The sequence below is a fragment of the Natrix helvetica genome (assembly GCF_964273705.1).
Source record: "Natrix helvetica genome assembly, chromosome: 3".
Taxonomy (NCBI): Eukaryota; Metazoa; Chordata; class Lepidosauria; order Squamata; family Natricidae; genus Natrix; species Natrix helvetica.
The window spans coordinates 134,554,391-134,567,775 of record NC_138549.1 but is presented as its reverse complement, the minus strand read 5'-3'; the positions used below and the strand labels follow the sequence as shown (position 1 = coordinate 134,567,775).

Sequence of the window (13,385 nt, the reverse complement as noted above, 5' to 3'; positions counted from 1 at the left end):
TTGGAGTATGTACTGGCGAGGAGGTGAAGCAGAGTCGTCCGACGGCAAAGAAGGTTCGGCGAATGGAACTGTCCAGCGTCTCGAGGTGCTGAAAAAGTCTCGAGACGTTCGCTTGGAGAACGGGCAGCGTTAGCGCTGGCGGACCGAATGCTAGGAAAGCTTGGTAGGGCGGCGCCACCTATCTACTAAATAGGAATCGAGCGGAGATTAACTCAAAACGACAGAGAAACACGAGGGTGGGAGGGGGCATTCGGGTGCATTCGCAAGAGCACGCCCAGCTCCTGTATCCTCTCCGTGCCTGCTGAGCTAATGGGATAAGCAAGCGCCTTCCCCTTCCTGGGACCGCCTTCTCCTGCTTGGGCAGCTAGAGTAAGCGCCTTCAGCATCTGGATGGCAATGCTTCAGCCCATCTGCTGAACCCGTGAAGAAGATGGAATCGTATGGCAAGAGAGCTCTTTACTCAGAAGGTAAGGGAATAGGTGCACAAGGAGAAATGGTGTGCATGTGGTCGACGGGTGGGGGGGGAGTGGCGAGTGGAGGGATTTATCTCCCCTCACTTTCTACCTCTTCTTCTAAGTCCTGCTTGGACTGTGGATGCTTTTAGAAACTGTAGCAAAATTAGAGATGCTAAGGATGAGATTCTTTCCCCTCAATGCCTTCCTTTTCTTCTTCCACTTCTGTTTTGTTTTCCTGGTTCTCCTTACTAATACCAGATCAGCTCCCTCTGCCTAACTCCACATGCACACACACTGCTTAAGTGAATGCTGAATTTCTGAAAGAGATGGCGGACGACAGCTAATCACATATAACATATGTGTCTTAGTTTCTCAAAGTCATCCAGTCCTGCTGTAATCCATACATTACTTTCTTGGAGTTTCTTTAACTCACAGGGCAAGGATACTCACATTTCTAGATGCCTTAGACAAAATTTTGCAAAACCAAAAGAAGGTGGGAAAAATGGAGTTTTCCTTGAAAAGAGACATGTTGCTTTGGAGAGAAAAGTATATGCAAGGGCTGAAGAGAAGAATCAGCGACACTGGGTGCAAGAGATGCTTGCAGGAAAAAAAAACATTTTGGTTAGTTACAATCCGTGGGGAGGCTCCAACAGGTAATTTAGATTTTCCTGTCTTTATTCCATTCACTCCTATCTGTGTCTAGGCTGGTGTATATAGTAAATACTTTATTTATTTATTTCTGGAATTAAAGCATACACATTCTTTCCAGAATCCTTGTTTTTCAAGCTGCCTTGAAGAGAAATATTCTAAGGCTGATTCCCTTCAAGAGAGGGGGAAGTTAAAATGCTTGGCTAGAATTTCCAGATTAATTCAAAATGTATATCCCTAAGGTGAATAGTTGGCTGCCTGTCTCAATTAACCCAGCAGGTTGAGCAAAACTAAATTAAGCAATTCTGTAGTAGCCTCCTTATCTATTTTTGCTCTGCGGTTATTTCCTGATTTTTTTAACCTGCATGTGGAGATCTAGAGATAGGAAAGAACTTTCAATTCTATCCCCAAATTTATTTTTTCTGACACTCCTTGTGCCACATCTCCACTCCCAAACCATATGAGAGCAACAATAATATTTGCCTTCAATATGTTTCAAGGGAGATGATAAGTTACAAAATATGAAGAATGAATGAATGAATAAATAAATAAATAAATAAATGCACTGGGCTCATTATAATCTGCATGTAGTGTTTAATTTGGAAAGATGAAAGTTGGCATATCTTTATTGTGTTACTCTAAACTCTGTTTATGCTGGTTACATCAGTTAGAGAAAGATAAATGGAAACTCTTGTAAGCAGATGTATTATCAGCTGGGAGGAGAAGAGGGGAATCTAATTGTGACAAAGTGCAAAAGACTCATCTGAGCACAGTTTGCATTTTAAATGAAATGATACTTGAACCTAAGTGTGAGTTTTTTAAAAAAACAATATCCAAACTAAAAAAGCTGCAGTCCAACGTATTTGTCTTATTATAAACCTAAAATTTACATGATGAAACTCTGAGTTTGCAGTTATCTTTTCTTTTTTAGATTATCATTGTCTGTTTAGAAATAAATTGTATTTGTTTGGGAGGAAAGGAAGAAAAACATACGTATGCTTTTCTGGGACACACACAAATTTTGGATTTCTGGCAGAAATTAACAAGAATCCATCATTTATTTCCTTTATCTATGGGTGAATAAGTAAGTGTTTCATGAAGTTCTTCTCCAGTGTGCTATCGATATAAGCAAAGACTGTGGATTTATATTTTCAGTGTAGAAATCAAATTATTAACAGCTCTAGCTTAAAGATGACTCATGTCTATTTAAGAATGGATGGAATGCCCAAAAAATACAAATTATTTTGAAGAAAGCTTGAAATAAACAAAGAGCTTTTGCTTAGTCTTGGGGCTTTTTTTGTGATGGCATGATACTTGTTACTGAAAGAAAAAAAATTGTTGTGACAGTTAGCTAACATTTTGTTTAAGTCATATAGATACATTCTTCTACTCAAAAATATCAATGTACTGCTAGATTTTTTTAAAAAAAACCTTCTGTCAAGTCATCTATTTGTATCTTTGTAGACACATATACTATACTATGCCTATTTATTGTTACTTTTAAGTATCAAATGACGTTAATATGAGTCTAATCCAAACCGTAATAGCACCTTTCCTGTTGCATTTGATGGCTGGGGAAAAAAACCTGTAGAATGCACTGTGTTCTTATTCTAGTTGGTTCATAATAGTATATCATTGTCAGCATTATATATATATATTTACATTTGTTCCTATGGAAGGAGGATTTTTGGTAATAATCTATTGCTATCAAAACATCTATCTAAAATAGTCACATACCATTTGCTTGTTTGCTTGTTTACTATTGGTATCCTAGAGTGACATTTAGCTCAAATATATTGACAGCCAAATTATGTTAAATTGTGCAGTGAGGTGAACAACCTTATGAAACCTTGCCAACCATTGGCAAAACAAAGTACTGCGAGCATATAAAATATGTACATTGCACATTTATTTCAGAATAAATTATTTTACTAGTGGAACTAAAGCCAATTCATTTATTTTCAAAGCTAAATTATTACAATATAGCATACTTATGTTTATGTATGGATTTGTCCTTGTAGATTACGTTCTATGATGAAAGTTTTTCCTTTTACCTTAGAATACCTTGTGCATACTTTACATTTTGCATGTATTACTGTTATAGTAGGATATAGCCTATGGCCTACTCCACATTGGTCTCTTAGAAACCATTTAAACTAATTCAGAATCAAACAGTTCACAGAATCATATACATAGTCTCAAACATATTGCTTTGGAAACAGTGAACTGCTCTATGTTTTATGTTATTTTTAATTAATATTAAGATATTAATAAACATAGCTTGTTCTTTGGAGCATGTCAATAAGTACATTTCTTTAAATATTCCTGCAAATCCTGCAATTGTTAATTAACACTGCAATCCAATAAATATACTCAATCAATGTAAACTTACTGAGTTCGATAAGATTGAATAGCACTGAATTTTGACTTGCAGTTTTATATGTACTTATTTGGAATCAGAGTAAAAGCTACTTAAATCAGTGGAATTTACTCAGAATCACCATAAGGCCATGTCTACAATCCGTTTTAACATAAATATTTTTTTAAAAAAATGTAATTTATGCAAATTCAATTATGGCTTAATATTGACTTAAGGGACACATTTGGTGTGCTTGTGACAGCAATGTGAAGTACAGATGCACATATTGCAAACATTTAGAGAAATGCATTCCGTGCTTTCAGAAATTTTGGGAAAACTCAGTTTCTTTTCAAATATATATTTATAAATATAATTATCAGACAAATCCAGCATTATTCCATTCCATTCCATTCCAAGAGGTTCTAAAAATCTATTGTGCTAAAGTAGTGTTATGTATTCTCTGGGTTCTGAATTGCTTTTAAATATGCATTGCTTGTACATCAGGAGGGTACCTTATAAGAAAGTTGAAATATTTTCTAAGATTTTTCCTTTATTATTAACATGAAATCATGACATATTTAATGGTTCAAGTGATCATGTTCAGCTTCTTTTACTAGTTAGTCCATTAATATTGTCTTCTGGTGAAAGATTTAATGCAATATATAAGTTTATAGAATTGAGCCAGGTTTGTTTTGGGAAATGAGATGTCAGCCACTAACCCTGCATTGTTTAGGTCTTCTCAACTACAGAATCTCAAAATTCAGCCATTTAAATGTTTCGTTCGATATTAATTGTGTTCATTCAATCATTCAGTTTTTTTTTACTATATTCAACATTCCTTTTTGACTTGGAGACTCTGCCAGCAAAAATGTAGTATCTTCTTGTTCATCCATCATCACTGATGAAGGCCTCAATAGCGTGGATTTTTAAAAAATAATTATGTGAAGATTAGATGTGGTGTTCTTGCACATGTTGAACAGACATATATAGACATTGCAGTTGCTGTGCTAGTGGCTTTGGTCTTATGAGGCTAGCATTTATATTGTTTTTCAGCAGTGTGCCTTGCTTCGTAAATTTGACCGGCTCTGTGGATGAGACCACAAAGTGGTTTTGTGCCAGCACTTCCCAGGGGTTATGTTTATATCAAGTGATATCCGGGAAGCCTTTAGTGTGCCTTTGTATTATTTCTTCACATGCAAGCCTCTTCCAGTAGGAAGTTCCCCAAAAGAAGTTGCTTGGATATGTGCTTGTTTGGTATAAACCTTCCTTGCCATCTGCTCCCCTATTTGTGCTTTCATCAGAAGTGTGTGGAGTGATGGTAGACGTGTTCTAGATAAAACTTCAGTGTTTGATTCTTTGTCTTGTCAGCTGATGCCTAATATCCTGTAAAGACAAATCATGTGGAAATGGTTAAACTCTCTTGCATTACTTCGACCCATAGTGTTTCTCAGGCACAAACTCTGCCAACAAAAAAGTAGGTTGTAACATTATAGTGGCAAAGTTACAAGAATATTTGACTTGTTCTTAACTGCTATTTTTTACCCTTAGTCATCCCACGACTGATCAATATACTGGAACTTCATTTAACTGATGAAATTATCTTAGGAATTAGAATTAAACTTTTGATGTGGTGGTTGGTGCAGCTTGTTTTTTCTAAAGTTTGTATCAATGGAGTTTCTTCTTTTAGGGATGAAATAATTATTTGTTTGACTTTTTATATCTTGCTGATATTCTTGGTTTAGTGAAGATATATTTCTAAAACTCCATAATAATTTTCTGGTACACATATTTTCCAAACTCTGCTTATGTTCAGCTCTCATTTCCAAATCTATTTAGGATTATGTTCTGGCAACAAGCTAAAAGCCACGTTCTATATTTCACTTTGCATCTCATAGTGAGGACATTTTTAATAAATCAGACAAACATTATCTATTAAGAAATAAGCCTCAAATTGTGTGGTTATTATCACTTTAGAATTTATCTTACACATTGTAAAAAGTAAAAGAAAAGTGTTTCAGAGCATGTCTTACTCCTTTTGCTCTTGAAAGAAGGATAGCATTGGATAGCTTATGGTCTTCGTATTTGAATACATATCAGCTGTCATTGTATTATCTTAATTGTTAAAATAAATACCAAATTATGCTTATAAATGCGGGGTCTTGCAAATAAATATGGGCATGGAATTGAGACTCATTCTAAAATTCTAATAAGTGGTTTAAATATTGATGTTACCTTTTGCTTTAACACCCTGATTTTTAAGATATTAAATGAAGTAATACATTATCTTTCACCTTTCACTTTTTTTGCTTTTGTTCCTGATAATGAATGAAGGCCTTGAATTATCTTTTTCATTTCCCTTGTTAATTTGGAAATAAATGGGATTTCTTTTACTAGGAGAGTATGGAAGCACACCAATTATTTTTAATAAATGTGATTTCAAAACTATTCCAATATTTCAATTTTCAAAATATTTCCTGCATTAAAATAAACATATACATTTGTATGGAATATAGAATAGAGTTGACCCATTGTGAGCTAGGCAGCAAGTAAATTTAACTTTACTAATAAATATCTTTAGGTAAGATGGATGACACACAAATCTAATATCAATTATAAATAAATCATGGACTTGGCTTAGCTTTTCTTCACTAGTTTGCCATCCTGCATTTCTGCTGATTTTATTTCTAAATATATATATAATTGATTTGTTTAATTGGCAGATAATTGTTTTAAAGACAGCTTTTGCAGTGATTTAGCAAAAGTGATTATTTTATTCTTATTTAACATTCAAATATATGTTGACGTCAGTTCCTTCAATGTCAAAATATACTTATAGAACTCTCTATACATGTAAGATATCTGACAGTAAAATGATACCAGTTAAATAATCTAAAGGGACAGTGAGGTTCTGATGGACCAAATAATGGACCATTTACATGCATAGGGAAAGAGGGACTATATATTGTTATGAAAACAAATAATCAAAATGTTTTGAAATGTCAGGGGAGTAAACAAAATATTGAATATAATAAACACATGCTAATTAGGTATGATCTAATTTAAATTGTTAACTTAATTTGGGAAATTCAGTTTGGATAGTCAACTTAGCATTTATAAGGTGACCAACTTTTTTACAATGAAAAGGAGGACAAAACAGGTTCTATTGTCCAAAATGCTAAGGTGACCAACTTTTTTACAATGAAAAGGAGGACAAATAAATTGGAAAAAATATATCGTAAATAAAAGAAATATTTTATTCATTGCAACAATAATACACTAAAATATGATATATGCATAATAAAAACATTTGCAACATTTTATATTGTAATTATGCTTACATGCCTGTTTATTATTTAAATGAGTACTTTTCCATTGAATTAATATTTTTTGTCAATGTATCATCTTCTAACAATATATTGGAAATATCTGAACAAGAAATATCCTTCATATTGAATTTTATGGCAACTGCTGCAGCTAGAGTATCAACATTCAATCTCGATTTCTCACTTGTCGAAAAATCATTGGCAATTGAAAAAACTGTTTCAACTGCTGCATTAATTCCAGGGCAGCACAACGTAAATTGAACAAGTATAAATAAATGTTCACATGGAATATGTTCATTTTTGAAATGGCTGAAAATATCCACCCATCTTTTATCAATTTCAACATGTTGATTTTCCCATTGTATTAATTTTTCAGAATTTAAATATACATTCAGTCTTCTAATTTCTTCAAAGAGACAATTGTCGTCTATTTTAATGTCTAGCATTTCTTTAGATAAAAATTCAACACAAGATTCAATATCTGTTCAATATACTTGCGATGAAGTAAAAAAAACACCATTAAAAACTGTTTAATAAAATACGTCACATAACGCGCAACAGATTAGCCTTCAAATATCAAAAAGGAGGACATGTAGGAGGACACTTTTCGAGGGAGGACAGAACTTACAAAAGAAGGACTGTCCTCCCTAAAGGAGGACGGTTGGTCACCTTAGCATTTAGCAATAGCACTTAGATTTATATACCACTTCAGAGTGCTTTGCAGCCCTCTCTAAGTGGTTTACAGAGTCAGCATATTGCCCGCAACAATCGGGGTCCTCATTTTACCAACCTTGGAAGGATGGAAGGCTGAGAAAACCTTGAGCCTAGTGGGATTCAAACTGCCAAACTGCAGGCAGTCGGCAGTCAGCAGAAGTAGCCTGCAGTACTGCACTCTAACCTCTGCGCCACCACAGCTTCTATAAAAAGAAGATTCAATATGTATTTTTTTATAAAAAATACATAAAATATAAAAAAGTGTCCCAAACGCCACTGAATTGTTGATTAAATAACATTACAACTGATTTAATGCTCTGCATTAAATTTTAGGCAAATCTTCAAATTGAATATGTTTGCATCTCTAGAATATAGCCACTGTAACACTACAGCAAATTAACAAGCCCATTTTATATTAGGGAACAGAGACTCCCAAACATAGCAGCAATTTGAAAAGCAGGCAGGGATAAAAAAAAATACCTAGAACTAAAATACTATTTTAAAAAAACCCTTCAGGAATGTGCTGTGAAAATGTAACAATAAAAGCCTCATGCCATAAAGCCATTACGGTATGCTCTCTGAGGAGAATATTTCATAAGTGAGGGGTTACTTTTCTTTTATAAAAATACACCATACATGGAAAAAAACAACTATTCTAGTAACATCAAGGTTTGGTTGGGAACATGTAGGATGAGAAAGGTCTTTTGATACTAAGATCTGAAGTCCAGAAAGGTTTTAAAAGTAAGAAACCCACATTTCAAATCAGATATGTAATTGAACTGAAGGCCAGTGGAGCTATTGAAATATTGTCCTGATTTCTACATACGTGATCTTACAGAGGTATTGTGTACTTAGTGAAACTGCTGCAGTATTTTCAGAAATAGACCCATTTGCAATACCTTATAATAATCCAAACAGGATTACCTGAGCATGGAACACTGAATGTTACATATCATGTAACAAAACACTTATCATTATAGTAGATAGGAGGTGTGTAAAGAAGCTTTTGAAAACTGTTGATAGCTTTGAAATGTCAATTATATAATTGATAGGCAGGTAACCAGGTGTTGAGGAGGATGGAAAGCACTGAAGAAATATATCCTTTCTGGGGATAACTGGGAACATTTCATTCAAACTGTTGAAGAAAACCAATCCTGCCAGTCAAAAATTAAGATTAAAGCCTTCCCTTCAATATATGGCTTCACTTCTTTAGCTTTATATTTCTATCCAATTTGTGAATTATGCTATTAAAATTGGCCATGCAACTGGTCAGATGTTAGTCATCAACTTAATAGCATTCTTGTGACTTGCTGTTTGCTAGAGGCTCTGCCATTTTGCTAAAACTGTCAATGTTGTTGCTTTGCACAAAACTATTCATGTTATAAAGTTTGTATTATTTATTTGTATATCATTTAGATTTCTAATAACATACAACTCAAAAGCAATCAGAGTTCCGAGTTCTGTACACCTTTAGTACAATGGTTCTGTCAAGACTTGCATGTATATTGCTATGTTTTCATGTCTTTAAATATCTTTAAATGTCTTGGAATATTATTGATTGCAAATCATTTTACAGACTATAAACTGGATATCCAAATACATAAAATAAAGCAACAGACTATGTATATTTGAATGAAAATGCAAAGGAAATGAAAGGTGAACTACATAAAGAGTATGCCTGCAGTTTTAAAAGATGATTTCACTTCACATTTTAGCAAGATTAAGATTCTGTAATTGTATATAGAGATATTCTTATACATATATTGGGTATAGACTATGCATTTTCTTAGTGAGCTTCTCAATAAAGGGAATATTTTAAAATATTCTTTCTCATTGGTTCTCTAGAATTGGGTTTTGGACATAACCTGACATTTGTGTAGCTACCTGCATTTGTATATTCTGAAAACTAAATCCAACCCTGTATTTTGAAATGAAACCTACAAATAAGACATGTGAGTTTATGGGTACAGGTGCCCTTTTCAGACAGTCTATTTACGGAAATGCTGGAGATTCTGAAGCTCTTGGGAAATTAGTTTGATACTCTGGTCTGTTATAATAGTTTAGCACTCTGCTACAAATATTGTTCAACTACTGTTCAAAAGCATTTGATGGTCAACAAAAGTCAATTGCCTAATCAGAAATCTGTGCAATGGTGTTCACCTAATTGTTTAAAAATGTGCTGGATAATTGCTAAACTGTTATAATTACTCTCACTTCATTTATGCTTAACCCTTTATGGTGGATTTGAACCAAACCAAACAAAAACATACAAAATGATATCTCAAACCTATTTCTAGATTTACATATGTGTGCATTCTAGTAAGAATGAGTCCACACACATAGTAGAATGTCTAGTTTAATATCAGTGTTTTTTTCAATTAGGGCCCAGCCTTTACTCTTGGGGAAAGCTATTTAAGCTTGTTTATGAAGAATCAAATTTAAATTAACATGTTGGTGCCATTTTAAATTGAGTTTAATGAATAATAATTTGCTATTCAAAATTTTTGCCTATAATAATGATATAACTTTCTTATGCTGATTATCATGTGTATTTTAAAACAATAATTCATTGAACTACCAAGGTTTAAATTTGAAAGGGAAAGCAAGGAGAAACTACATGATCCAGCTACCTATTGTATTTCTTACAATATGAACCTCCCGCCTCCTATCTTTATACTCCCTGTGGGTGGATGAGCATGGGGGCATGAGACAAACTAATCCAAAATCATGATTTTAATATGCTTGATGTTTTTGTATGTTAACATTGGAGTATACAAGTTTTCCAGAACACCAAGCTTCTGGCAGTTGATTTTCATGTATGTTGATTTAGATTCCAGGAGTTCTTGTGAAGATGTTGTTAAGAAGTCCTGCAGTGCATTTGTTACCACTAAAACATTGTCTCATGTATTTCAAAGACTCTGTGGAGCTCTATTGCATTCTTACCTCCCACCCCTTCACCATGACTAAGTGTTGCTAGAGAGAATTACACTTAACCATTACACAGATGGCAAAAAGTGGCACTTATCTTGCACTGTCTTTTTAATTGTATTTTTAGATGGATTTGAACTGAAGCCAAGGACGCCTTGAAGAACTTCTTTCCTCTATCCTGAAACCAGATCCATCATGGCAGCTGGTGTAGCAGCATGGCTTCCTTTTGCCAGGGCAGCTGCCATAGGTTGGATGCCGGTGGCCAACTGTCCCATGCCACTAGCCCCATCAGAAAAAAATAAGCGCCAAGATGAGCTAATCATTCTCAATGTGAGCGGCCGGCGCTTCCAGACATGGAGGACTACATTGGAGAGATACCCTGATACTCTACTTGGCAGCACAGAGAAAGAGTTCTTCTTTAATGAAGACACCAAGGAATACTTTTTTGACCGGGATCCTGATGTCTTTAGGTGTATCTTAAACTTTTATAGAACTGGTAAACTACATTATCCAAGGTATGAGTGTATCTCCGCTTATGACGAGGAGCTTGCTTTTTATGGGATCCTGCCTGATATCATCGGGGACTGCTGTTATGAAGAGTACAAGGATAGAAAGCGGGAAAATGCTGAGCGATTGATGGATGATGCTGATTCTGAGAATAAGCAAGACTCCATGCCAGCCCTGAGCTTCCGGCAGACCATGTGGCGAGCCTTTGAGAACCCCCATACTAGCACTTTAGCCTTAGTCTTTTATTATGTCACAGGCTTCTTTATTGCTGTTTCTGTGATCACCAACGTGGTGGAGACTGTACCATGTGGCTCCATATCCGGCAACAAAGAACAGCCATGTGGGGATAGGTATGAAATGGCTTTTTTCTGCTTGGACACAGCTTGTGTTATGATTTTTACAGTTGAGTACCTGATGCGACTTTTTGCAGCTCCCAGCCGGTACCGGTTCATCAGGAGTGTGATGAGTATCATCGATGTGGTGGCCATCATGCCCTACTACATAGGTTTGGTGATGACTGGCAACGAGGATGTCAGTGGAGCTTTTGTGACTCTGAGGGTTTTCAGGGTATTCAGGATTTTCAAGTTCTCCCGTCATTCCCAAGGCTTACGAATCTTGGGGTACACACTGAAGAGCTGTGCCTCTGAGCTTGGTTTCCTTCTCTTTTCACTCACGATGGCAATTATTATCTTTGCTACTGTGATGTTTTATGCAGAGAAAGGATCTTCAGCCAGCAAGTTCACTAGCATTCCAGCATCATTTTGGTATACTATTGTCACCATGACAACTCTTGGGTAAGTACTATATTTTTTTTCTTTCTTGAGCAAAGAAAAAGGTTACTGATTGGTGGAGTTTCAGAATTTTCTGTGGTTGCTGATCTTCTACTCCTCCCAGATCATAAATCAAAGATATTTTTTTCTTTTGATTGTTCTACCGTGTACATTAGTTACAACAAATCACCCTTTCATATTTGCAGTTAGAAAAGGACATAGTTAGTTTATAGCACGAGAGGATAGGCCAAAATGTTTTGGAAAATCAGTTGTTAGTTCATTAATTTGGAATCTTTGGAGTTTCTTCCTGTGCTCATTTTGTATATGAGTGGCCTGTACAAATAGTTTCTTTTGGTTTAAATAATACTTTTCTAGTATGGGATTATTGAAATCCTTTTTTACACTGCTTATGACAAAAGGTGAGATGGTGATTAATTAAAACTGGAATCAAAAGAATATGGTCTAATTCAATTGGAAAAGAGAGCAGGCACAAACCAAATGTTTAGAAAGCCTTTTTACACTGCTTATGACAAAAGGTGAGATGGTGATTAATTAAAACTGGAATCAAAAGAATATGGTCTAATTCAATTGGAAAAGAGAGCAGGCACAAACCAAATGTTTAGAAAGCAAATCAAAGTGTACATTTGCATTCTTCGAAATAAAATATTTCATTTTAAAGAGCTTGAGATGCTCTCAAAAATGTCAGCTTCAAAGAGTGCAGACACTATTTACCCTTGTATTGTTATTTGATTCTTCCACATTTCAAACAAAGGGCATTCTCATGCTTTTAGAATTTCTTCACTCAATTTGTTTTCTGATCAGCACAAGGAACTGAGTTAAGAAATAAAATGCAAAAACTCGGATAGGGAGGACTATGAAAAGACAAATCGTAAACAATTACCCTTACCTGTTAGTGGTGTCAATGGATATTTATTTCAGTTTTATTGTTGCTAGCAATTTATGGTTAGCATTTTTCATGTTTTAACAATATCTTGGAGGAAAAGCAGGACAGATAATATTTTTAAACTGAATGTATAAGAAGGTTAACCCTAATGGCTCTTTCATCCTTAATTGTTCCTTAGCTTTGGAATAAATCCAAACAGATATTGCAAATTAAGAACAGACTGAACTGGAAATTAATGTACATGATTAAATGAGTGTGTGCCAAGAAAAAAGACTTGGGGTAATAGTAGTATGATATCCATAGTACAGGAATTACAAAATGTTAAATTCACCAAGCCTGATGGTGAAATGACATCCTCATATACCCGAATGTTTTGGACTGGTGTAAACATTTGCAATCTGTATTACAAAGGAAGGGCACACAACCAATGGGATATTTCCACTATTTTTGTATATCATAGGCATCCTTTGAAATTTCAGTTTTTGCTTTAACTTTAAGAAGGAATGTTGATGGTAGTTATAAACTTTTTTAAGTGGAAAAAAATCAACTTTAGCTCCTTCCCCTCTCCCCCAGTTATTTAACCTCTGCATATAATATCAGGGTTTGTATATCAGCAAAAAAAGATACAAAAAATAAATAAATAAAGTTTCTCTCTGTTTGTAAGATTGTATGGCTTCTTATTTTTAACCATACTTCAACCATTGCTTTTCCAATGTTTGATCATCAAACACTGCATAACATTCATCTTGTATTAAGGGTATTCGCTGTGTGCAAAGA

The 13,385-nt window shown here is 34.7% G+C and overlaps 1 protein-coding gene across 1 annotated transcript in view; it reads left to right on the top strand.

Annotated features, from left to right (window-relative positions):
• Nucleotides 1–399: 399 nt before the first annotated feature.
• KCND3 (potassium voltage-gated channel subfamily D member 3) overlaps nt 400–13,385 on the top strand; it is a 336,188-nt gene continuing 323,202 nt past the window's right edge. Inside the window, exons 1-2 of the mRNA XM_081946152.1 lie at nt 400–467; nt 10,555–11,728. Of these exons, the coding sequence (XP_081802278.1) occupies nt 10,623–11,728 (1,106 nt within the window). The 5' untranslated portion in view covers nt 400–467; nt 10,555–10,622. The remainder of the gene's footprint in view (nt 468–10,554; nt 11,729–13,385) is intronic.